This window comes from Mastigoproctus giganteus, chromosome 5, assembly GCF_048544385.1.
Source record: "Mastigoproctus giganteus isolate SK-2022 chromosome 5, ASM4854438v1, whole genome shotgun sequence".
Lineage (NCBI taxonomy): Eukaryota > Metazoa > Arthropoda > Arachnida > Uropygi > Thelyphonidae > Mastigoproctus > Mastigoproctus giganteus.
Window position 1 is genome coordinate 79,104,290 of NC_143579.1, and position 27,281 is coordinate 79,131,570.

The following is a 27,281-nucleotide window of genomic DNA, read 5'->3' on the forward strand; positions in this document are numbered from 1 at the left end:
ATTTGTGTATTTCAAAGCAAATATATGCACTACAAATACATACATACATATATATATACATATATATATATATATATATACACACACACACATATTTTATATATATATATATATATATATATATACACACACACACACACACACACCTGCACATAGTATCAATAAATAGTAAAAACATCCAACTAGAATGAAATTTTTGCATATTTAAACCAACAATATGTAAGCAAATGCTTAATGTCATTTTGATCCTTCCTTCATTTTTCTCTTCTGATAAAGGTAAAATGCAAAACATATTGCAAAATTCACAGACTATAAAGCTAAGAAAACGTACTATACAAGTCTGTTATTAACAAACATCCACATGACAGTTACTAGTGAAAAGTGTGGTGTAAAATACAGAATGATCAAAATACATAATTTACAATGTGCTTTTGATACACATGAAGAAAGTGATCTGTAAACAACACATGTATATCTTCTCCGCAAGTTTCTCTGGTTTGCAATGTACAAGAAATTAATACTTTTAACCTTTATTCTCAAGATCATTATGTTTATATACAAAAATATATATACATCATGATGGCAAGATGGAACACACATGTCTGTGGTATCTAAAGTGGACAATGATGCATCTGTAGAATAAATGATGCATTTCAGGAAGATCCTTTACTCCTGGTGAAAAAGAGTAACTGCTGAAATACTCAGCAAGTAGTGACATGGATGATGAAAATGATGAAAGGATGGGTGCCTGCTATGAGCAGTCCTTTAGCTTGTGCAATCCTTTTCGAACATAATGGACCAACTCTGAAAAGGAACTGTGTAGACTAAGTGACCCACACTGTTTGTCTAGTTCCACAAAAAACTCTGTAAAAAAAAAAAAAAAAGAAGCCTTTATTTAAAAATAATTACATACAAATTCAATATTTACATTAAAAGAACAACTAAATCTCCATTTTTATATGCATTTCTCACCATTTCAGGAAGTTAACATTGTTTCCACAGAATGTTATGACAAAACTGAAGCAATGCCTCTTTAAAAAAAAAAGGCTGCCTTGGGTCAGCTCTATTCCTCACCTTTGTTGTGTAATAATTAAATTTCCTCTTTCCCATGATGCAAATTTTTACCATCTCAGTCACTGGCAGGAGTTTTGTCTGAAGGGCCAACCAGTGATCCATGATGTATCATTGCTGAGTGTAGGCCTATTTCTGGTGTTATTTACAGGAGAAAATTAACTGCTACTATCAGTTTTTGGAAAGCACCAGGTACATGTGAACTATGCGATACAACTAGCTGACTTTTTAATGTAGCCATGGCTTTAAGCTTTTTTACACAGTTAATAATTGTCTTGATAGTGGTTGTATTGTATGAATCTTTTTTAAAAGACAAAACTTGTCCCTGCTTTTTTCTTTATCTAAACTTATTCCATTTAAACTTCACCCTTCCATTATTTTTACTTAGTTAAAACCTGTTAGCTGTCTTAGTGAGATTTCTACTGTGTAGTTGCTGAAAGAATATGTGATTTATGCCTGAGGAATTGTTTATGTAGTCACTTCATGTTTCCCCCATGAAGAAACTAGAAGCTTTCAACAGTTTTACAATGTGAAGTTTCCAAGAATTTAAAGTTACACTACCATTCAATTTTCTAAAAGAGGTATTGGATAAAATGGATGAATCTGAGCTGTTTTTTTAGCTCTAAAGATGTTAATATAATAGGAGACTTGGTGTTACCCTAATAACAGGGCTGATGAGTTTCATTTTGAAATGTACAATGTATATTAAATGGGAGGAAAGGTACACATCTGATAAAATTCACCACTCTGAATGAAGTAAGATTGATTATTCTGATTCAGGGCAGTTTTAAGAGAGCATAGAGTGTGGTATGAGATACTTTGTAGTAAAGGAAAGTTGAGAATAGAGGTGTGCTACAGACCATGTAATAGTAATGAGCATGATAAGTCTCTACATGCAACTTTAATGGGCAAAGTCTGAATGCCTTGTTATGGGGAATTTCAATTTATCACATTGATTGGAAATCGTGGACTGGCAACTTGAATCGTGGAGTAAATTTTCTGAATCAACTTGAAGTCTGTTATTTGTATCAATATGTCATGAAGAGTACAAGTGGCAGGAATATTCTTGATCTGGTTATCACCAGTGACTGAATAATATCACAAATATGATGGTACAGGAACTGTTAGCAAGTAATCATATTGTCCTAAAGTTGGATAATCACAAATGAGCATTCAGTTGAATAATTATTGTGGAATGAGAAAGTTCTTGGATTCAACTGGGATGAAATATATGAGTTAAAGTACATTGGACCTATGAGGTACTTTCTAGACATTCATCACTGAAGCTAATAGAGCATAGCTGGCAACTTCTGACTTTTTTAATTGACTGGAAATCAAGCAATTAAAACAAGAAAAAAACAGAAGATTGTCACAAAAACAGGAGTATTTTGTAAAGTCCACACTGCACTAGAAATTAAAATACACCCACAAGACTGTTTACAGTATGCTTTCAAACATTAGCTTATCTAAGATTTTTCTGTCAGTGGATTTCTGTTTAGATATTATATTAGACACCAGATGATTTTGGCAGTTTCAAGAAAGATACTGGTGTAGGCTCACCCTCTTCATGAATACTGAATCAAACTTTCATTCATAACAATGGCTTGGCTGACAGAAGCATTTCTAAAGCTTCAACAGAAAGAGATCAGAACTCAGTTTTTGTTTTTCTAATCTTGATAAATATTCTTTCATGCTCGGCATTGCTATGAGGAATTGTTAAAACGTCAAGCATGACTTGAGATAAACTGTTAGATGTCAAACCTCCTCGAGCACTTTTTAGTTCCCTAACCAAGGATCCACACATCAATTCTTTCTTTCTGCTTTCATAACCCCAGGGGCTCACATCTGGTAAGTATGGGCTTGGCACACCCAGGGTCCTGAGTGTTCCTAGTCTCTCTCTCTCTCTCTCAGGGTAACTTGGGAATTATTTTTGGCTAGTGCAGCATAAGCCTCAGGCTTCCTTGCACTATATGGCTAATAATAATAGCATCTGGTAGGTTGAACTGATGTTGCAAAATATCTATTTCTTAATCTTTAACAACAAGAAGTACTGGAAACTTTTCCATAAAAATTTTCAAATTTCAAAATTATGCATTGCCAATTGATGAAATTTATGCTACTTCAGCATTCATGACATGATTTTTCAATGGTAACTTGTGCACCATAGTCACATGAAGCAATAAAGTACTTCTTCACTGAACAAAAAAAAACAGAATCTTTCCTACTTGTTTCCGACTCTCCATGACCTTGGTAGTAGAAATGCCTGTGGCTAAGTGGGAATTATCCTGGTTTAGTCTGCTATGGTCACCAACTTCCGAAGTGGAAGATTTGAAAACCGTTGGCAAAATAAATTTGAACTTGGCATTCTTCAACGTAATTACCTCAGTATGTGGATGTATGAGGTACGTTGGATTGAAGAACTTTGTTCAAATTTTCAACCACTGGCATAGTAAAAGAAACAAACAAATTACTTTATTCAAGCTAGAAGAGAGGAACACGAACAGACTTTACGCATGAGTGGAATAAAATTGCCTAGAGTTATCAGCTTTTTGAATTTTTTGAGCATATAAATAGTGGGCATTAAAGGAGAGATTTTATCAAAAACAACTCCAAGGTCTTTGTGAGCATAAACATTTGGGATTGGGACATCTGCAATTTTTATTTCTATGTGGTTGGGTTGTTTCTAAAGGGAATAAGTAATTTGAACAGATTTGCTTGCATTTATAGTCAGATTGAGATCTTTCAGGTACTTAATTTCACAAATCTGTGAATTCGTATCATTGATAACTTTGTGAATATCATCACTGGCTTTGGAGTTTATAAATAACTTTAAATCATCAACATATGCCAGTAGATTTGGATTTTCTTGTAGAAGTGGTTGAAGAGATGCTGAAAATATAGTACTGGAGAGAACGGCTCCTTGAGGAATGCCTGTTGAGGTTGTGACGAGAATATTGTCAGTACTAGTGGGGAAGAGAAGTCTGCGATTTAGGCTGTATTGAAGATAGGAAATAATCATTGTGTCAATGAGAAAATGATTTTTTAGTATTTGAAAAGCTTTTTTGAGATCTATGTTGTCGAAAGCACCTTTGATGTTAAAATAAAATACATCGCATTGTGCCTTATCTTGAAATGCAGTTTGGATGTGTACAATGGTGTCAGCTAGGCTTGTTGTTGTGGAGTGCCCTCTAGGAACAAAATGCATATTGACAGGTGCATTAGCGAAGATTGCATGTTGAAGATATGGGAGCATGATTTTTTCAATAATTTTAGTAATTATTGATGAAACAGCAATTGGTTGATGGCCAGGATGGTTATTTCTGCAAGCTTTTTTAGGAATCAGCGTAATCCTGAAAGTTTTCCACTGTCTTGGAAGGAAGATGGCCGGCAGATGCACTTGGAAATGATATGCACTAATGAATCAATAATGTATACGCTGGACAATCTAATAAAAAAACCAGGGATGCCATCAGGACCTTCACTACTATCAGGGTGTATTTAGTTAACTGCACGCTGAACTGTATTCTTGTTCACAAGTTGGTTAATTAGCAGGGCTTGACCCGGAGAGACATAATGTTGCACTTTGTCTGCTTGTTCATTAGATGAACAAGCAGACAAATTGCATATTGCATATTATTCCATATTGCATATTATCCATTGAAAAACTAGTTCATGCTGTAAGGTAGCTGTTGTTTTTGTAGAAAGTGCTCTTTTATTGTGCTTTAGCGTGGACATAACATAATTTTTGTATGACTGAATTTTTTTGAGTTGAAACAAAGCTCTGCTCTCTTTATATTTTGTGTGCTGATGAAGTGTCGTATTTCTTCCACTGTCTGTGGAATTTTTGCTTACTTTTAAAGTATGGTTTCAGGGTGGGATTTGAACCAAGGTTTGGAGTGAGAAGATATTCTAACAAGTTTGGATGCCGACTCTGTTTTCAGTTGATTCAGCCATTTTATAAGAAGAAAGGTGGCATCCTGAATAGGAATATTTTTAAGAGAATCCCATGGGTAGTATTTTAAGAGCTGCAAAAACTTTTCTTTCTGAAGGAATTTAATTGATGATATTCTTTTAGTGATTTGCAGAGGGGGAGGGGATGAGGATTCCAGCAGCAAATTGCTGCTTGCAGTTCTATACTTTTGTAGTCAGATTTAAACGTAATGTTCCTGCTAAGTTTTTCATGCAGTGGAAAGTTTAGAGTATAGAAGATCAAGCACTTGATTACCTCTTGTAACAGGGACATTTATTTTTTTAGCTCCTAGAACTAAAAATGAGTCAGACAGCAGCTTCATTTGTAAATTATATTTGGGCAGGCGAAGGTTAAAGGCGCCCATTATAATGATGTTAGTTTGAGGCTTAAGAACAGTAGCAATCCAGGTTATTACTTCATTAATGATGTCATCAGTAGGTCCAGGCAGAATATAAATATTATAAATTTGAAGCAGAGAATCCTTAACTTGGATTAGTAGGGAAATTCCTTCAAAGTTGAAAGTATCAGAGTTGTATGTGTTCAAAACTTTAAAATTGGATTTTAAAAGTATTGCTGTCCCACCACCTCTACGATTAATTCTTGATGTCATGAATGGTGTGTAGTTGAGATTCTTTGGCAGTAGGAAAACATCTTGTAAAGATTCCTGCATCCATGTTTCAACTAAACATATGATGTCATGTGATTCAACCATTAATGAAACAAGCATAGACAGTTTATTTTTTATGCTTCTTACTTTTTGAAGAAAAATGCTGAGATGGACATATGTGTTGGAAGGATGTTTGCAAACAGATGTATTAGGTGGCAAGTTAAATGATGGATTAGGATGAGAATTAGGAATATTATTCTCTAACTATGCAGAGAATTCAGCAGATTGAGAATTAGTTGGTAACTTTTCACTAGAGTTGTTGACCGATTCTCCAATAGCGCCATAAAATGGCATGACGAGTAGACCATTTGGCCAGATATCAGGATTTAGATATTGTTGTAGGTCACAATTCTTTAGCTCAATTCTAAATGGTGAATATGTGGGATGTTTGGTTCTTATTTTGAATGCTCTACCTGGAATTTCTAGCTCTAATAGTAGCTGGTCCATCTGCTGGTAAGTAGTATTGGGGGCTAGCCTGCTAACAAAAATCATCAGTGCCAAGCAATACTTCTTCAAGACAACTTAGATAGACTTCAGGGATAATCATAAAGTGGCAGTTATATTTTAATGCAGCGAGATCATAGATTCAGAGATTAGGAATCACAAAATAACTTATTCACTTGGTGGTGCTGAATTAAAAACAGTTGAGGAAGAAAGAGATTGGAGAATTATGGTATGGTTGGACATGAAGTGAAGTTCTCTGAGTAGCGTAGAGAGGCAGCATGGCAAGCCCACAGTGTCCTATTGATGATTTATCAAACATTTGCTTGTAGAGATAGAAAGATCACAATCCCACTTTAAAAAGCACTTGGCATGCTGTGTTCAGGTATGGAGGCTGCAATTTAAGACATTGAGCAACTTGAAAAGGTCAAAAGACAGGCAGTGCACCTGTCTTTTTCATTGGTCCTTGAGGTTGTCACAGACATTCTCTCAGATATGCCAGACAAGCTGTACTTGCTACCTGGGAGTCTAAAACGCTGATGGAACTGATATTCGGGTGACACTCAAGCCAAGTGGATCCAATTTCGGCGAAGTCCGGACGGTCTGTGACAGCCAAATCCTCTGCTTGCACCTTCACGATGGTGGGACTATTATATAACTGGGTATAACCTCCATGCACAAGTACATGGTGGGTGACCACCCAGGTGCGAACCAACATAAGCAGGGGTCAAGGTGTGGCACCCACACCACATGGAGGAACGCCGTCCCTCTATGTTACCAGGCAGTACTAGGTGGTAGATGACTCTCATCAACCGGCGAAATACTACCACTTTGCTTATTGGAAGTTTGAAGTGGTGGAACCCATGTTTAGTCTCTAGAGCTAAGTTCCGGTCAACACTTCCCTCATGCAGTATGATTGATGACTTTTGAGGTTATGATGAACGTCGTGGCGAGATCCAATATTCCTTACATTTCGAGGGTACAGCTTTAAACAGTGTTCGCAGGCCGGCCGCTAGTTAGTACACCAGACCGAACCTATTGGTAACTCTCTAGGAGGCTTCCGGATCAGCTAGTGTATAATCTTGCTACCTCTACTCTGCCAGATAGTGACTGGAGGGAGTCCGAGTAGTGTGTATGCGGGGAGCATTGTCGAGGCCACGTTATGTCAAGGATCTGGGTATATTCTCACCATGTGTACAGCATATCCAAAAATTTCATTACTTCATACAGCATGTCCCACCCACTTTTTCTTACTATTGAATACACCATGAATTGTCAAACTAATAGAGCAAGCTTAACTGCGAAAAGATCTAAACCTCCCAAGGACTTCCTAATTCATTTCACAAATATACGTGGTCTCAATTCTAATCTCAACAATGTCCATTTCCACTTGCAGTCTGCCAAACCCCATGTACTTTTTCTGACAGAATCTCAGTTATCGGTTGATTCATCTACTGCTCATCTCAGATGCCCAAATTATTCGCTGTATGATTCCTTTTGCCTCAAAGGTGTTACTTATGCATATGTCCGTTCTGATATTCCGTGTCAGAGACTTGGCAATTTGAAATCTCTTCTCTTTGATCTTCTCTGGCTTAAAATCTCTCTATCTCATTGTGTCAAATTCATCTGTTGTCTCTACCATTCTCCCAACTCCACTAATCACTTGGAGCTCGCTCTTTGACTTCCTCTCTTTGCAATGTGACTTTCTGCAGTCCAACTTTCCTTGGTGATTTTAATGTTCACAACTCTAGCTGGCTTCCATTTTCTAGTCACACAGACCCAGCAGGTCGAGATGCTGAGGCTTTTGCAATTACTAATGACCTAGCACAGATTGTTCATTTACCTACAAGAATACCGGACAATCCTGATCATACAGCCAATATGCTTGATCTTTTTCTCACAGACAACCCTTCTAAGTACACGGTCGAAGTGAGAGGTCCTTTAGGCACTTCAGATCACAACTTGATGATTGTCTCTTCTCCAATGGAACCTTTATCTCATGGTTATTCCCAACCTCTTGTTGTTTGGCATTACAAGAATGCAAAATGGGATGACCTGCGAGACTTCTTTTCTTCTTTTCCTTGGTCGGATTACTGTTTCAAAACTTCTGTTGTCAATGTTTGTTCAGATCGTGTCAGTGAAATTATTCTTGCAGGAATGGAATCCTTTATCCCACACTCCACTTTAAAATCTCGTCCCTCATCTAAACCTTGGTTTTCCAATAAATGTGCTAAGGCTGTTCAAGAGAAGAATGTTGCATATCGTAATTGGCTCGTTTCTAATTCTTCAGTTTCATTTTCTGCCTACACCAAAGCTCGCAACAATTGTAAAGCAGTTATTAATCAGTCCAAACTAGAGTTTGAACAGGCTAAGAGTAGAAAACTTGCTTCTTGCCCTAATGGTAGCCGAGTATTCTGGTCTCTTGCCAAAGCTATTGACCGCAACTTTTGCCCATCTCTGCTCCCACCTCTGTCCAAACCATATGGTTCAGTTGTCACTTCAGCCAAGGATAAAGCTGACCTGCTAGCATCCCAATTTTCTTCCAGCTCATGTATTAATGATCTTGGTAAAACATCTCCCACCTTTCCCAACACGCTCCATTCAATGCCTCCTGTGGTCTTCTGTCAAAAGGATATCAGAAGGATTTTGATGAATCTTTCCCAGATGCTAAGAAAGCTCCAGGTCCTGATGGTATTTCTCCTCTTGTTCTCAAAACCTGTGCTCCGGAACTTACTTCTATTCTTTGCCACCTTTTTTCACTTTCTTATTCCAAAGGTGTTTTTCCTTCTGCTTGGAAATTTGCTCATATCCAGCCAGTTCCTAAAAAGGGTGACAAATCCCTCCCATCCAATTATCATCCCATTGAAATTACTTCTACTCTTTCTAAAGTAATGGAGAAATCAATTAACCGCCAACTCTAAACTACCTAGAAACCTTCCGTCTGATCAACGATCGCCAGTATGGATTCAGTCAGTGGCGATCCACTGGCGATATTCTGGCTTATGTTACCCATTTATGGACTAATTCAATGGAAAGGTTCGGTAGTAGTAGTAGTAGTAGTGGCATGTGATGCAAGAAAGCAAATGTATGAGCTTATGCAGCATCAGCCAAAAAAAAAAAAAAAAAAAAATCACACCATTCTCTCCAAATGCCTGTCCAGTTCCTCCTTAAATTTATTCAACCTATCAACTTCCACAACGACAGATGGAAGTTTGTTCCAGCAATTAACCACCCACTGGCTAAAGGCAAATTTCCGCACATCTATTCTACATCTGTCTTTTCTTAATTTGAATTAATGTCCCCTTAGATTCGTAATCTGAACAAGTGGAAGGATCCCATCAGAATTCAGCCTGCTCAACCCATTCAAGGCCTTATATACCTCAATCAGATCACCGCACAGGTGCCTAGTCTCCAGCCACTGCAATTTGCAGAACTTAAGCCTCTCTTGGTAAGAGGATCCCATCATTCCCCTCACCAATCTTGTTGCCCTTCTCTGTACACACTCAAGTAAATCTACATCCTTCCTAAAATGAGGCCTCCAGACCTGTACGCAGTACTCAAGCCGTGGCCTGACCATTGCCTTATACAGAGGGATAATCACCTCCTTTTCCCTGCTATCAAAATTCCTATATATCATTGACAAAACCCCATGACCTGCCCTGGCAGCTTGTCTGCATTGCTCAGAAAACTTCATATCTGCCTGCACAATTACTCCCAGGTCTTTTTAATTTTCTACCAACTTAAGTGTAGTACCACACAGTTGGTACGTTTCTCTGGGGTTACTTCTACCCATATGTAGTACTTTGCATTTGTCAAGGTTAAACTTCAGTTGCCACTTCTTAGCCCATATGCCCAAATTATCTAGATCCTGTTGCAGTAGCACACTGCCATTACTGTCATTAACAACCCTGCCAACCTTTGTATCATCTGCAAACTTCGACATTAAGCCTGATATACCTTCATCAATATCATTGATAAATATACAAAACAACAGTGGACCTAACACCGAACCCTGTGGGACTCCACTAATAATAACATTAGTCCAAGAAGAGCAGTACCCATTGATTACCACCCTCTGTCTTCTAGCACTTAACCATCCTTTTATCCATTGTAGCAACTTACCCTTTATACCATTCTGCTCCAATTTGTACAATAGTCTTCCATGCGCAACAGTGTCAAAAGCTTTCATGAAATCCAAATATATGATATCAAAATTATTTTTCCCATCCAGTTCCTTTGTAACCACATCATAATATCCTATCAAATTTGTCAGACAAGACTTTCCCTTAACAAACTCATGCTGTGTCTGAATTATTGCTGCAGTCTTGTCTAGATGATCCTGCAATGCATCTTTAACCAGCGACTCCATTATTTTACCCAGTGAAACACAAGTAGTTGCTCTTGACATCTCAAAGGCTTTTGATCGTGTTTGGCATAAAGGTCTTCTAAACAAGCTTCCATCTTATGGTTTGCCAACTATTTTTAGTAATTGGTTATCCAGTTTTCTCTCTGATCGCTCACTGAGGGTGATGGTAGATGGCTCTCTGTCTTCTAACTTCTCCACTAATGCCGGTGTCCCCCAAGGTTCAGTTCTTTCCCCCACTCTATTCCTTTTGTATATCAATGACCTTCTTCCATTGACTGGAAATCCTATCCATAGTTTTGCCGATGATAGCACATTGCATTCAACTTTCCATTTTGAGAAACCTTGTCCTGCTCAATCAGCTTCAACTTCTCGAAAATCTGCTACCAATTCCATAAATGCCGATCTTCAGGTAATTCTCCAGTGGGGCAAAGACAACTTAGTTGATTTCAACCCTTCTAAAACTCAGTCTTGTCTTATATCTCGCAAAAAGGATTCTTCTGCTCCTATGCTTATCTTTAGTGACACTCCGATTTCTAGGCAAAATGATATATCTCTTTTGGGGATTACCCTGACTTCTAATCTCTCTTGGCACAAGCACATTACAAATACTGCTTCCTCTGCATCTAAAAAACTTGGTTTTCTCTTTCGCTCTCGGCGTTACTTTTCTTCCAAACAGCTGCTCACTCTGTACAACTGTACAAATCGCAAATGCGCCCTGCTATGGAATATTGTTTCCACATCTCGGGTGGTGCCCCCAAAACCTCTCTCAGGCTTCTTGATTCCATTCAGAAGAGGGCAGTTAGGTTAATTGATGATTCATCTCTAACAGAGTCTCTCCACTCGCTTTCTCATAGATGTACTGTTTCTGCTGCATGCCTCTTCTACAGATACTTCTATGGGCACTGTTCTTCTGAACTGGCTTCTATAATTCCCGCTCTCTCTTTCAAAACAGTCCAAACACGTGCCACCACCAGCCAACATCCATTTACTGTCCAACTTCAAACCCACAGAACCAACTTTTCATCTTCCTCATTTATTCATTCAACTGCCGTTTTCTGGAACAACCTTCCTTCATACGTATTTCCTGAAAATTACAATCTACAGAAGTTCAAGTCCAATGTCAACAAATATCTTCTTTTGTCTTCTCAACCTCCAACCCAAGTACGGTACGAAGTACTATAGGTTCTAATACCTCTCGTGTTTGGGATTCACATAAAAAAAAAAAAAAAAAACTGGTGAAATTGGCAAAAGGGTGTCCATATGAGGAAAGGCTGAATATGTGGGCTAAAGTGCTTGGCAGTCAGGCACCTTAGAGGGGACCTGACTGAAGTCTGTAAGACTCGGAGGAGAAATGAAAATGAATGAGAGTGAAATGTTATAAAGGACTCCAGAAGTAGGGGAAGAGGTTTAGACTAGACTGCACAAAGGTTTCTTTTAGCCAGCAAATTGTTAATTACTGGAATACGCTGCCTCGATGGGCAGTTGAGGCTGACAGCTTAAGGAAAGTCAAAAGTTAGACAAATAGATACCTACATGAGGAGGGAGTCACATAGGTGGTTTATTTCATTATTATTTTATTTTATTTTATATTTTTTTGGCTGATGCAGCAAAAGCCTTGGACTTCCTTGTACCATATAGCTAATGCTAATACTAAAAATTAACTATCAAAATAAGCCTAAAGAAAGCCTGCAAGAACTAATACAACACTGTGATGCACATGTAGACAACATATTCCAAGAAACTTCTGAATTTGATTCTCCAATGGCTGCTGGCTGCGGCGCCTCCGTAGCCAGGTGGGAAGGAGCAGCAGTGCGTAGCACACGCTTCTTGATTAGACCGGGGTTCGAGCCCGTCACCACCAAATACGGAGGATGCGGAAATGTCAAGGGAATGACCACCGTGTATTCCCGGAGCAATATGGCCTTAGTTGCTAATGCTCCTAAAAACCAAAAACAACATCTCCAATGGCTGCATATTTACCACCTTGTGATAACTATTTTTGTAGATGGGGCAAGCAATCCATAACAAATATGAATATCAAACAATTGTATGTGGTACGTGTAACAACAAATTCCCACTGCATCGAGATATATACTGATGGATTAAAAACAGACACAGATGTGGGTGCAACAGCAATCATCCTTACTTTCACCATATCTGCACTCATCCCATCTTATTTTGAAACAAACATGATCTTGGTTGATTTAAAGTAATGTGACTTGCCAACCAGTATTTTGCTGGGCTGCAGGCCCCCAGTAGAAGTCCTGAAAATGCAAAGTAAACCAACGAACACCCAGTCAGCCAGCATTATGAACAAGCATAAATCCTGTATTCAGAGTATAAATATCTCATCCAACAAGCATACCACAATCAATGGAAGCAACTATGCAATCTGAAACCAATAACAAACTTTTACAGCTTAAACATGAGTTACAACTTTAGAAATCAGTAAGGATCAACACAGAGTTGTTTCTACCAGAATGCATTCTGGCCACACACACACACACATTTTTCTTTCTGTGGGGGAAGTTCCCCCACACTTCAAAATTCCCCAAAATTCCCCAAGTTACCCCGAGAGAGAGAGAGTGAGAGTGTGTCAGAAGTATAAAGGAATCACCAAGAAAGAGAAGAATGATGATATCCAGCTCAGGATCCTGGGTGTGCCAAGCCCATACTCCCAGATGTGAGCCCCTGGAGTAAAATATGACTGCTTTTAATTAACCCTTATATCAGTTTCTGTCAGTAGCTTATGAACATGTGCAATATGGCCATGGTACCCCTTCAACAATTCTTGCTATAGACATTATGAAGGCTAGATTTACTGTGCCTATGAACAATGTCTTTAGCAGTTCAGTTACTCCCAATGGTCAGAAAGAAGAGTTGCTTAATGTGCTACTCATGATGAGTATTAGTGTAATTGAAGATTCAGGCTGTCTTCCTTGTATAAATAATTAAAAATCAATCCAGCTGATCTTGGCCTATAAGGATAAAGAAACAGTTTTAAATATGGTCAGTCATATTTCAGGTAAACTTGGTAATATGGTTGACCATATCTCTCTCTCTCTCTCTCTCTCTCTCTCTCTCTCCCCCCCCCCCTAGGGAACACAACAATTGATAAACCTTGGCTAGCAAGAGGACTACTTTGAAGAGAATGTCATGGCATAACCAATAAAGTGAATTTTTCTTTTTATTAGTCTGAAAGCTTTTGAGTAGGAGCTTATATTAAAAGGCATTTATTTACATACTTGATCATCCATAAACACTGTTACACAAATAAATCAGCTGTAATTTGAAAATAATGTCAATTATAATCTCAAATAGCCATTGGGCTTTGTAGAAAACAAAGAAACCTACTCTGTATACGGTTAGTATGCATCTGGAGATTATTACAAAACACTGTGCCCTCTTGGTGTCAATTGTCAGTTAATTTAATGAGCAATTAATGTTTCAAGGACCAAAGGAATGCAAAGCATTACTGTGTGTTGTTAAAGTGGTAACAGAATTTGGTGAAATCCATTTTGAGAACAGAAGTTAATGGCCAAGGTCTAAATCAGACTTACAGATTAAAGTCTTATTAAAGAAAATATAGGCCATGTGGTGAATGTATTTCTCAGAGAAATTCAAAGACCCGAGAAAAACAATCACATCACTAGCATGTGGACAACATGTGCTGCCACATCCTTTTTTTCAGATTAAAAAATTTTTGCTACTGGAAAACAACTTAGTAAATAAAGTGATCAGGTCTATGCTCACAGTAACAGGGAAACTGCTCAGGTAATCCACAAAGTGGACAGAGGTTCATGTGTACTCAGTCATGGTCTGGGGTGTGGAGTTTCTGATGATGAACTTACAACTACTAAGCTGCATTTTTAAGAAAAAGGTTGTATGATAAGTGAAAAATCTTACCAACACATTATTATAAAGAGGGTAGAAAAATGGTGATGTTCGATGGACAGCAGGATCCTTCTCCTGCTAACAACACAAAAACCAAAGGCATAGACTTATAAATGGTATTTCTACATTTCATCAAGACTTTACATTGGCTTTCTTGAAGAGTGGCTTTGAATCTGCAGACTGGGTGAGCGAAGTAAAATTGAATGGCCTGCAGCAGATGATACTCTAATATCAAGAATCTGCATGATGTCACAAATGAGGAGTTTCTCATTTCAAGGAAGTGAGGAAAGGCAGTTCTGTTTATACTTCAGCATAACCACATAGGTCAGAAGAGTTTACAATTAATCAATCTAGAAACAATCATTGTACTGTATTTAGAGTAGGATCAAATTAAAAAAAAAAAGTGTGCCACTGCACTCACCACTTGGCTACATCAAGGCTAGAATAGTGTTACTGATCACGTTAGGTATTGTATGTCAATAAATTTTTTCATGTGTCATTCCATAGTATTTATGATAAGATTCTTCCTTCTGAAATTTTCTTTGTGAAACTTTTAGAAAGAACAGTTTTCTATTTATAGTGCATAAATGACAAGTTCTTGTGACCATCAGTGCTTTTGTTGAATAAATTATAATTATTTCTTCTTCTCTTTGGCCTGAATCAATTTTTCTAATTTCAGGTTGAAAATAAACCAACCATCCTCATTAAAAGGAAAGTGCACAACAGATGCAGGAATAGATAACTGTTAGTTATATTTACTGTGAAACTCTGTAATTAAGTTTTCAGAGATTAACTCCTTTAGAAATAAAAATAAATAAAACTTTCTGAAAGAGAAGACATATTACATACTTACCTTTCAATTGTCCCCTGTTTATCAAGTAGTCTGCTTGCTCCCATAAATCATGGCACAGGTGTAGATTAACAAGATGAGCATTTTGCCTTTGTATCATTTTATACATATGATGTGGTACACTTATACAGTCCAATGCAGACTCACTAATAATATGAATCGAAGGTAAAACTAACTGGCTGTTTTGGCTCACATTAATCACAGATGCTGGATGAGCATGACTGTGGCTACCACTTAATTCACTACTGCTATATCCACTACTCTGAGAACCTACAGATGCTACACTACCTGCAGGAGATGGGGTGGGAGAATGAGGAGAGGGCACTTCATTTGCTATATTAACTCCTCCACTAGCAGTGCATGGCTGGCATGGTGACAACTGGGATAACTTTGGTGGCATTCGGTGGTGATGGTGGTGGTGTTTGGGAGACAGAGGTCTGTGGGAAGACACCCGGCTAATATTTACCTATTTGTGAAAAAAGAGAAAATGATAATTAAAAACAGACCCTTAATATTACTTTTATTCAAATTTGTCAAGGCCTATGCAGAGGAACCTCACTAACCAAACCATATTATAAGCTTTCATGTAATATATAAATTCAACTAATAACAATAAACAACTTGATATAAATAATTGCAGCATAGGCTAGTTAATGATAACATAAATATCAGAGTTAAAGTTTTTAATTTTAATTCACTAAAGGGAAAAAACTTGAGACAATGAAATCACTCCATCCAGTTCCTAATGTGATTCCATTTCTATAAAAAGTTTTCCTCTTTAAGGATTTTTTATTATTTTTTTTTAATAATGCATTAGCAGCATGTGAAATAATAGTAATAGTACAGATGCACAAGGTGTTTTTGTAACTCATAAGCAGGTTACTACATCAAAATGTGTGTACATTATTGAAAGAGTCAAAGGAATATAGTTATTATGAATGGTGTAAATATGTAATACCATAAATTAACAGAAATAATTTATATATATAAATTGATTGACTGTAAAGAGCTAAAAGTATCTATTGTACTGTCTCCACTAATGCTTTTAACAGTTTATAGTGTCTGGCTTTTTGGCCGTGAAGGGCATTAAAGATTATCTCTCTATCTCTCTCTCTAATAAAGTTTAGAACCATTAAAAGTTACTTTAGACTAAAGCTTTTAGTATTAATATTACTATTAGTAGTAGCAAATGATGGAAGCAAGCAAGCATATACAGCATCAGCAAAAAACTACTCATATATTTGTCCATCTCCTCTAATAATTTGTCTAACCCTATCTTAAATTTATTCGAACTATCCACCTTCAGAGCACTGGAGTAAGGTTTATTCCAATAAATTTTTATGTATTTATCCTGCAACCATTCTTTAAAAATTTATACTTGTTTGGGTTGTCCTAGAATGGTGCTGCCCAAAATCCCAACATACCAATTGTATTTAAAAAAACAAAGTTAAAGTTAAAATCTGAGAAACTGTTTGCGATAAAAAATGTTTTTCATGTAATCAAAACGGCCGTTAAAAACATTAAACTTTTATTTGAACACATGGAACATGTACGTTGTAATGCAAACAGTATATGATAATGTTAATATTTTATGTCATATTAATGAATAAACAACACACACTTTATATATATATATTTATATAAAATAAAAAATATTTATAAAGATACACTGTGTGCAATACCACGAAGGTAATCCATCACAGATCTATTTTCAAGATTGTTCAGAACCGTCGTTATTCTCGTTTCTCTCTCGACTGTTGCCTTCTTGCATTTTGGACAGGATTCACCACAAAGTATGCATTCAGTCTGGTTATCGACTTGTTGCTGTTCTTTCTGAAATTCCTCGATGATCCTATATACGCCATATGTGCTTGTCCAACTATACACTCCCATCTTCTATGCCAAACTTCAACACTGTTTTGGGTGTGTGTGGAGTTCCCAGTTAAATGGAATCGTATACGGACCATGGTGGAAATAATGGTGGAGCACGAATTACCGTACCATTACGCATATACTGTCTAATTCTTCCATATATACAATTGTCTTCAAACCACTCTATCGCATCATTAGCTTCCCTTGGTAAATGTGGCTTCAGAACATTAAATGTTTGTAGTATCTCACCAGAAGGAATGAATGCCATGGCACACAAATGTCGAAGCAGCAAACTAAATTCTTCATCGGTGCCATACTGATGTGTGTGTGTGTGTGTGTGTGTGTGTGTGTGTATATATGTGTGTAATGGACTTGTACAAGTATTTTCACAACCAGGAGGATCTCTGTTTTCCAGTCCACTTGCTGGAATTTTTCTCCAAACACATTGTCCCAAGTGGAAAAAACAGTCCTTATTAGACATGTTAAGGACTCATCTTTGGAGGTATTTATTGCAGCTAATTCTAGGTCAGTTAACATGGCCTGTGTTTTCAATTCAATTTCATTAATTTTCTTCCTCTTCATTGCTACTAAGCACAAACAAAAACGTTTTCTCTGTTGCAGAGTACTGCCACCTTATGAACTTTCTCCTGCAGCATTTAGAGTTTGTGTATCTTCTGCTCTCTAAAAAATCAGTAATCTGGGTTTGTTTTCTTTTGCATGGTATTTTAGCTAAGCATTTTTTGAAGCCCCCTTTTGAACTTTGTGCTCCTTTCATTCGAAGGATCTGCATTCAAAAAAATAAGATTCTAATTGTTCAGCTAAGTTTATTCCTTCCCATATGCTTTTTAGTGTAAAATTTGGAACTTCAGAATTTTCATCTGCGCCATCATCTTCTGAATTGATTTGATTTACCTCCGATGCCATTTCTACCAAATCCACTTTGTATGATACCTTTTCCTCCCTTTTTAAGACAATCTAAAATTTGTATCTTTGATTCTAGAGAAATAAAGTTTCTTTTGATTGGTGGTTTTTTACTTTCTTTAGGCATAAATTAGGGTTGGAATTTAATTCACAACAAAGAAATTATTTCGATACGGTTTTTAAGAACAATGTTTAGTAATACATACTCGGAAAAATTTATAAACGATCAAATAAAACCCAAAATAACCTTAAAAGTCACAAGCTGCACACTTCGAAGTCACAATTTTTTATGGTCTCAAACAAGCACAAGTTCAATAGCACAGAACCTAACATGGGGTTTTCCCAATAATTTTTTTTGAACAATGACTAGCGAGTCAACATCGGAGATTCACAAAAAATAAATGGAAATGTTGAAAAATGACATCTAATATAATAGTAGGGTTCCCCCTGCACAAAAGCTCAAAAATTCCATGTTATGTGAGGTTTGCCTTCTTTAACCATGTCAGAGGAAACCGTGTTATATGGGGTTGCTAGTATTTATTTATTTTTTTCACAAATGTTGTAAGAAGTTAGTTTTGTTTTAACATTTACAATTGAAGTTTCTATCAAGAGGATGTTATCTTGGTTAGGCGAGAAGGTATTTAATGGTTTGTTTTAGTTTTCTGAACCCAGTAAGTGCTTTGTGATGAAGACTTTTATGGCAGGTTTAGAAGTTACTGAAATGCTAAGCTAGGGGTGTCCAAAATTATTTTCAAGATTCAAAGATCCCTTTGAATCTTGAAAAGAAAAAAACTAATCCTTCAGAACAATACACTGATAATTACAGTTATGCCATGTGACATTATTGAAAAAGCCATGGATTTGCCCTCAAAACATTTGTTACCCTCTTTTCACACAGCCCTCACCTTCCTAATTAATGCAAATAGTCTACTTAAAATTGATTTGCATGGTTTAAGAAATATTTAATTTCTGAAGACTGGAGGCTTTAGGCAGATTCCAGAAGTTTTACAGAAATTATATGAACTTGCATGTGGAGGGAAATAATGTTCATGCAATCATCACAAACAGCAGTATTATTATATTGCATGTATTAACAACCAAATATCAGAATTACACATGTAATAATATAAAGATCACAGCCATAAAATAAAACAGGAAACATTTAAATACTGAAAAAATTTAAAGCACATTGGGTAACCACTTTAGCAAGTAGTGCCCCCACCTGGATTTTTTGTGGAATGGACTCAAGAAAGTGTCAAAAGTATTCTAAGGGATGCTCTACACTAACTTGGTTGCTTCACACACTTGTTGAAAACTGGATGGTTACGGATCACTCTTTCTTCCAGAGTTCATTCCATTACATCCTACAGTGCTCAATTAGATTGGTATCTGGTGACTGGGAAGGCCAGTGCAGTAGGGTGAATTCACTTTCATGTTCATGGAACCTGTGATGTATAATTTTGGCCTTGACACAGTGCATTATCCTGTTCAAAGAACCCATTTTCTGATGGACATACTACAACCAAGAAGAGGCACCTAGTCAGAAACAATTTCCTAATAACCTGTGGTATCCATATGCTGTTCCACTGGTATGAAGGGTCCAATGTGCACCATAAGAATACTCCCCACCATAACGCTGCTGCCACTGGCCTGCATTATCAATACGTGGCAGGATGGATCCATAGACTTATGCTGTTTTTGCCATATTGTGGTCCTCCCATTCAGCATTAAATAGCAGGAACCATCATTTGACAGACCAGACAAAAGTTTTTTCCAATCCTCCGTTCTTAATGTTCCTGAACCACTATGACCACACCTTGTTTTCTACTGATAGGAGTGGAACCTAGTTTGATCTTTGGCAGCAACACCCCATCCACGACAAAGTACAAGGGTTGTGTGTTCTGAAATGACTCTTTTATTACCACTGTTGTACTGGCTGTTATTTGCCTGACTGTAGCCTCTGTTGGCCTCTTTTATTAATGAGCTGTTTCGGACCACAGGATTGCCAGTGGCAGAATGTTATCTAGTTTAATGGACCAAATAACATTCTATCAGTGGCAATCCTGTGGTGTCAAAAATTTCACATTCAACAACACATCTTTTGTCTAACCCATTCTTGCACTGAATTGTACATATAGAGCATCCCTGTACATATAGCAAAATTTTCAACTTCCGAGGTCTTGGAATGAATTGCTGAAAAAAAATGTGTTACTGGGTTCACATTATGATATTTTCACAATATGATGGTGTCTCTGGAACAGATTAATATCGTAAAGCAGGGGTCCACTGTATATGGTTATACTGGATGGCTGTCCTTGCCTGTGTGTGTTGATGGGTGGGTATTGGTGAACTTCCTAAACATACAAGGATAAACCCCTGCTCTTGACTAAATTAAAATTTAAAAATTAGGCCCAAACCCCTTCTTATACCCACACTGACCTCTGGTTCCCTTGTGGCTTCCCAGGCAGACGAGGTTGTCTATGTATTGGGCAGCTACATGTCTGTTTGACTGTATGTGTACTTCTGTGGTGCCTTGCTGGGCTGAGGAAATCCCTCACCCTGGGAAAGACCCGAAGTATGGCTGTTGTGTCTATGTATCCTTGGATTGATCAAAAAAAAAAAAAAAAAAAGTATATAGTCTGTATTAAGAATGCTGTAATGGGTGGAAATTAGTATGAAAGCATGCTGAATGAATGGGACTATCCAATTAAATGGGCACTCTTGAATATATGTTTATATATACAGTAGATTGTTGAAATAATGGCACCCCAAATAATGGACATTCGAGCTAATGGCACATCGAGATCGGATGTTTACACATAGTGCAGATGTCTTGCAGTGCCGAAAAAAGAAACCAGCAAGTCACGTGATTACTGTATTTGTTTGTTTGCCATTTTGAAAGTGAATTCTGGATTATACTGCTGTTTTACATTTATTTTAAATTAAAAACCCCTCACTATGACTCCTAAAGTTAATAAACCTCATACAGAGAAGAAAAGAATAACAACATTAAAGCTTAGTGATAAACTTGATACATAATAGAAAATAGAAAGAGCACAAGTAGGAGTGAATTAATGGCAGAATATAACATTGGATTGTCAACCTATTTGTTTTTTATGTGCAGTTAATAAAATTGCATTCTTAATTTCTCTATTTCTTATTTAGCCTCATTATTTCTGCATTAAATATATTAAAAATAAAACTCTCTAGATAACGGAAAAATCAAAATAACGGCATCTTGAATCCCTGAAGGTGCCATTATTCTGGAAGTCTACTGTACATATAAAAATGAGAGAGGGGGGGGGAGAAAAAAAATTCATATTTCAAATGCAGGACAGGTTGTGTACTTGTAGAATGAATGAGTTGGTCATATGAGCAAACTATGCAATAACTGAGTGAGTGGTATGTGCTTATTTAATAATAATAAAAAAAATGGTGTTGTGGTCTTTTTATCCAGAAGAAACCACAAAAAAAAAAATAATAAATAAATATTTTCTCTTCAACTAATCTACATCCTTCCTAAAATGATGATTTTTATATAGGATAATCACCTCCTTATCCCTGGTGGCAAAATGCCTGTATATTATTGATAAAACTCCATGAGCTGTCTTAGCAGTTTATCTGCACTGCTCAGAAAACTTCTTGTTTCATTCTCCACTAACCTCAGTGTTGTACCACACTTTTGATGTTATTCTGGGATTTGTTATTCACGTGCAGTACCTTGCATTTGTTAATGTTAAATTTCAACTGCCTAATTTTTCTAAATCTTGTAGTCAACCTACATATCATCTGCAAAATTAGACATTAAGCCTGACAGGGAAATATGCAGGGGGGGGGGGGACATATTCCCCTTTAACCTAACGGCGCCTCTGTAGCCAGGTGGGAAGGAGCAAGAGTGCGTAGCACACTCTTCTTGATTAGACCGGAGTTCGAGCCCGTCACCACCAAATACGGAGGATGCGGAAAGGTCAGGGAATGACCACCGCATATCCATGAGCAATATGGCCTTAGTTGCTAATGCTCCTAATAACAACAACATATCCTTTAACCTAAATTAAAGAAAAGGAAAAAGCCCCATGCATTGTATTGCCACATGTTTGGAAATAATATATCATTGTCATTTTTTGTGATTAATACATATTATTATTCACATGCTTTCCTAATATTCAAATAAAGATAATCAATCAAACATTATTTATGTGCATATAAGCATTTCTAGGTCTATCTGGAAAAAAAAAAAAAAAAAAACACTTAAAAATCTGGTCACCATGCCCCTTTTATGCAATACCTGGATATGATGCTGAAGCCTGATATGCCTTCGTCAATATCATTAATAAATACAGAAAACAACAATACAATGGCTTCTCTGTCTTCTCACAATCAACCATCCCTTTATACACAGCAGCAACTTTCCTCTAATGCCACACTATTCCAATTTGTAGAGTAGTTTTTTATGTGCAACAGTATCAAAACCTTTTCTGAACTCAAGTATATGTCAAAATTGTTTCTTTGTTACTGCATCATGGCATCCAATCAGATTATTCAGATAAGTGCATCCTTTAACAAATCCGTGCTGTGATTGCCATATAACTGCATTTCTGTCTAGATGGTTCTGTATTACTTCTGTATTTAATGAATCCATTACTTTTACTGGAACAGAAGTCAAACTAACTGGTGTGCAATTACTCATGTTACCCTTTGATTCTCCTTTGCTAACTGGGGATACATTTGCACATCTCCAGTCCATAGAGACCTCCCATGAATCCAAACATGCCTTCACCATTGTGGCTGAAGGTTTGCTTCGTCACATAATATAATTAGATAGATCCCATCTACCCTATGTGCCTTTTTTACATTTAGTTTCAACAATTTCTCTTCCACTTGCCCCACAGTTATCACAAAATCATTTAGCTTCCTGATATATTCTTACATCCTCATCCCTAAAAAATTCCTTATGTATGAATGTAGATGCAAGATATCCATTCAGTTTATCAGAAACCTGAGCAGGATCATCAACAGTTAAACTATTCATATGTAGTGGACCAATGGATGGAAGAAGGATGTGCTTCATCCTTCTTCCATCTAGTGTTTACAAAAGTAAAGTCTTTACTACTTTTCTTTGCATTCTTTCCAAGAGACTTCTTGTAATCTATCTTAGCTGGCCTAACCTCCTTTGTGAACTGAATACCAACTAGTTTATATATCCCATAGGCTTCTGTATCACCTGATAATTTATATGCAACCCATGCATTTTACTTCTCTGCCACAAGTCTCATCAGTTCATCTGATATCAATTTAGGTCTCTAAGCCTTGAATAGCATCTCTTAATTTATATCAAAAGCCTAGTGGATTCTACAATTATTTACCTGAATAATTCCCATTTAGAATTCACTGCTCATAACATCAATTGATCCCACTGAATAAATTTTAAAAATTGTCCGAGACCAACCCTTTACGAAAGCAAAAACCCTTCCTTTTGCTCCTGACACTAGTTACACCTTTAAGTAATCCCACATCAACAGACTGTGACTACTGCCCCCTAGTAGTTCTTTTAACTACAAATCCTTAATACACAGAGTCACTGCTGATAATCATATCAAGAGTACTGATTCTCTTGTTGCCTTTCAAACAATCATCCAATAAATTCACAAAAGTCTTGCTACTGTGTGAATGACCAAATCACAAGGTCCAGTCAATATCTGGTAAGTTAAAGTCCCTTATTATAAGACATCCTGATTTACTGGCCCGCTCGATATGTCTGTGCAGCTCTTCATTCTACTCATCACAGTCAACAAGCGTATAATACACTCCTACCCTCATTTTTGTTTTCCCAGTACTTATATCACACAAAACTGACTCAACATTGCACTGGATGCATTGCCTTAGATGTTATGTGCTTCTTAACTAAGAGCATAACTCCTACCACCCATTCCCATATTCAAATTCTGTGACACCATGTCTTTGATATCCCTACAATGTCTGCATTTGATGATTCAGCCAGAACTTCAAATTTATTCACTATGCTCCTGGCATTAGTGTACACATTAATAACCCTAAAACAGTTCATGTATTTTCTTGTTCCATGAGGACCCCAGTAGGCCTTGAAATCCCTGACACATTCCTTTCTAGGCTACTGCACAAACTAATATATCAACAGCAGCCTGCAGCTGCTGTTAATCTATTAGCTTGTGTAGGAGTTTTCTGACCCACATTCATTAACTCGATAACATCAGTAAATATTCTTGCAGAGGCTATGCTGAAAAACAAATCCCTATCCCTGTAAAATTCTGCAACCTGTTTACTGAAATTTCTTCAACATTCTCTTTAATGAACTCCACCCTACTGACCATTAACCTAACTTGGTCCATATTACTGTGTGCATCAAAACACTGGTTCATGCAAATGAGGCTAAAAAAAATCCATTCTTAGCTTTGCTTTTATAAATAAGTAAATCCACATATGCTATATAACAGATCTGATTTCAGATGTATCTAAAGGAATTAACCGATGATCAAATTGCAAACTTAAATTGAAATGAAATTACTTTGAAAAAGTTAGTTACACTTTTCACTAATTCCCGAACTTCGGCTCTTCTCAAGGCATACAGCTTCAGGTATAAAAGTGACTGGCATCGTAAACTAGAAGAAAACAATGACATGAACAATAAAAAATATTAACAAACTGCTAAATAAACTTGCAATAAATCTAAATTTTAACATTTTTAATACAATTAAAGAGATAACATGATTATGAAATTAAGTGGTAGTTTATGTATTGACTTTTCACCTTTAGAGGTAGTAAATGGTTTAAGATCCTTCTGTTGAAATAAAAATTAAATTACGCTAAGCTGTCTGTGCAAATAATAACTTCAACCTTCAGCTGTAAGTAAAATCAGAGATTTTTTTTTTTTTTTTTGAGTTTACTGAAAATTAAGATTGAAATAATTTATGTTACACTTTAATCAAATATAATATATTCTTTATACTAAAATTAATTTTAAATGTCTAAAGTTTAATTGTTTCCTCACTGAAAGAATTAGTCCCAACAAAGTTGCCCTTCTCAGTTCTCAAACAGAATCATTCAGAAAACTATCTTTAATTTTATAACCCTCACATCATTCAGCCTTACCCTGGGTGTGGCAAATAGTTTTCCAGAATCATAAGGAAGCATAATGGGGGGGGGGGTAACCATTGTCTGGTGGGACTAATTCTTTCCTGCAATTAAGCCATAAAAATAGTATGATCCATACATAGGAATCAATGTAGAATTAAAGTAAATCTGTACAAATATTTTCTATACAATAGCTAATTGCTGGTATTCTCATCATAACTACACTTTGATAAAGAAAAAATTCCTATAATATGTCTTTTAAACTGCTTCATTTATTATCCTCCAAGTGAAAATACACACTTCACTGCAAATGGGATGAAATTGAATTGGCTACATCAGTTGGTTCCCAACCTTTTCCCGTACAGGGGTCATATTCAAAGTTAATTTGTTTTGTGGGCTGCACTGAGTGATTCGAGAAAAATTAGTGTTGCATTTTCCATATCTTGTTACATGTAAAAGGAAGTTTCTATTTTCATGTTTTTTATTTCAAGGCTATATAAAAAAAAAATGCAAATTCCCAACACTTATGTACAACAAATCTATGTCAGTGATTTATTTTTTAGATTTTATTAAAATTATAAAAATAGGACTTACTTTTGTTTTTTTTTTTTAAAAAACCTTACTTTTGCTTTTCAAGATTAAGGTGAATAAATAAATATAATGATACACCTAAAATTGATAATATTCGAAAACTTTATTAAGTACAATAGACAATAATATTTACCTAACAAAACTTAACATTTAATGAGAAAATTTTGGTTGATAATTTGCAAAATTTAAAATGCTGTTTTAGTTCTTTCCATGCGAGCTGTATAAAAATTATTCTTGGGCCGCGGGTTGGACACCACTGGGCTACATAAACACACAGGTTGCATTCTCTCATTCTGAAGAACTTCATCTATGGGATTAATAAACAATATTATAAATTATGGTTAGCTACTATATATATATATATACACACACGAAGAATGAAAAAAAGTACAGTCCTAATGAGGAAAGCTTACCCCCATGGAGGATTTTTACAATTCCCACACTGAGTAAATTACAATATATTATAAAATAAATAGTGGTGGTAATATGCATTTCTACCTCACTCCAACTTTAATTATCACCCTCTGTTATGGTACACTGGGTTCAAATACTGTTGAATACGGAGGGAATTCTTAATGACCTCTTCAATCAGGTTTGTAACTAGTTTATCTCAGGCAGTTTATTGTGATTGGAACTTGAAAACTAAGTTTGAACTGTATCTTTCTGTGATTCATCTGAAAAAACATGCTTGTAGTAGTGTAACAATGTCCAGGAATTAATGAAAGAGTTACATCTGGAGCATGTCCCCAAGCAGTGGAGGCTTTTCATTGTTTCATCTAAGTTAAGTTTGAAAGCAGTTTTACTCCATAATGGAAATAAATATCCATCTATACCATTAGCCCATGCAGTTCACATGAAGGAAACGTATGAGACCCTACAGGTTCTTTTGCAAAAAATATGCCATCAAGAATACAAATGGAATATCTGTGCTGAGCTAAAAGTGGAAGCTTTGCTGACTGGGCTGCAAGATGGATACACTAAATACTGCTGCTTTTTTATGCGAGTGGAACAGCCAAGCAAAGGATTTCCACTAAGGGGTAAAAAAATGGCCAGACCATTCAGAAACTACACCAGGCCAGGAAAATGTAGCACATTTTCTTCTGGTGGATAAATCACAAATCTGTTTACCTCCATTGCACATCAAGCTAGGTTTGATAAAAATATTTGTGAAAGCGATGTACAAAAAAGAAGGATTTTCCTGTTTGAGGCAAAAGTTTCCATGAATCAGTGAAGCCAAGATAAAAGAGAGAATTTTTGTGGGTCCTCAAATCAAACTGCTATTCCAAGATGAGGAATTCGCTAAAAAATTAAATGCTACAGAAATAAAAGCCTGGAAAGCATTTGAAAATATCTTCTGGAACTTTTTAGGCAATGAGAAATCACAAAATTGTAGTGAAATTGTGGATGATCTAATTTTAGCATACAGAGAGTTGGGATTAAAGTGCGAATTAAAGCTTTTTCCCCTGAAAATTTGGGAGCGGTCTTCGATGAAGACAGTGAAAGGTTTCACCAAGATAATTCTCAAATG

At 36.5% G+C, this 27,281-nt stretch overlaps 1 protein-coding gene across 1 annotated transcript in view; it reads right to left on the reverse strand.

The window, feature by feature from the left end:
• Positions 1–717: 717 nt before the first annotated feature.
• LOC150085516 (uncharacterized) overlaps positions 718–27,281 on the reverse strand; it is a 372,167-nt gene continuing 345,603 nt past the window's right edge. Inside the window, exons 14-16 of the mRNA XM_090374587.1 lie at positions 24,597–24,690; positions 15,263–15,725; positions 718–864 (exon numbers count right to left, since the gene is read on the reverse strand). Of these exons, the coding sequence (XP_090230713.1) occupies positions 752–864; positions 15,263–15,725; positions 24,597–24,690 (670 nt within the window). The 3' untranslated portion in view covers positions 718–751. The remainder of the gene's footprint in view (positions 865–15,262; positions 15,726–24,596; positions 24,691–27,281) is intronic.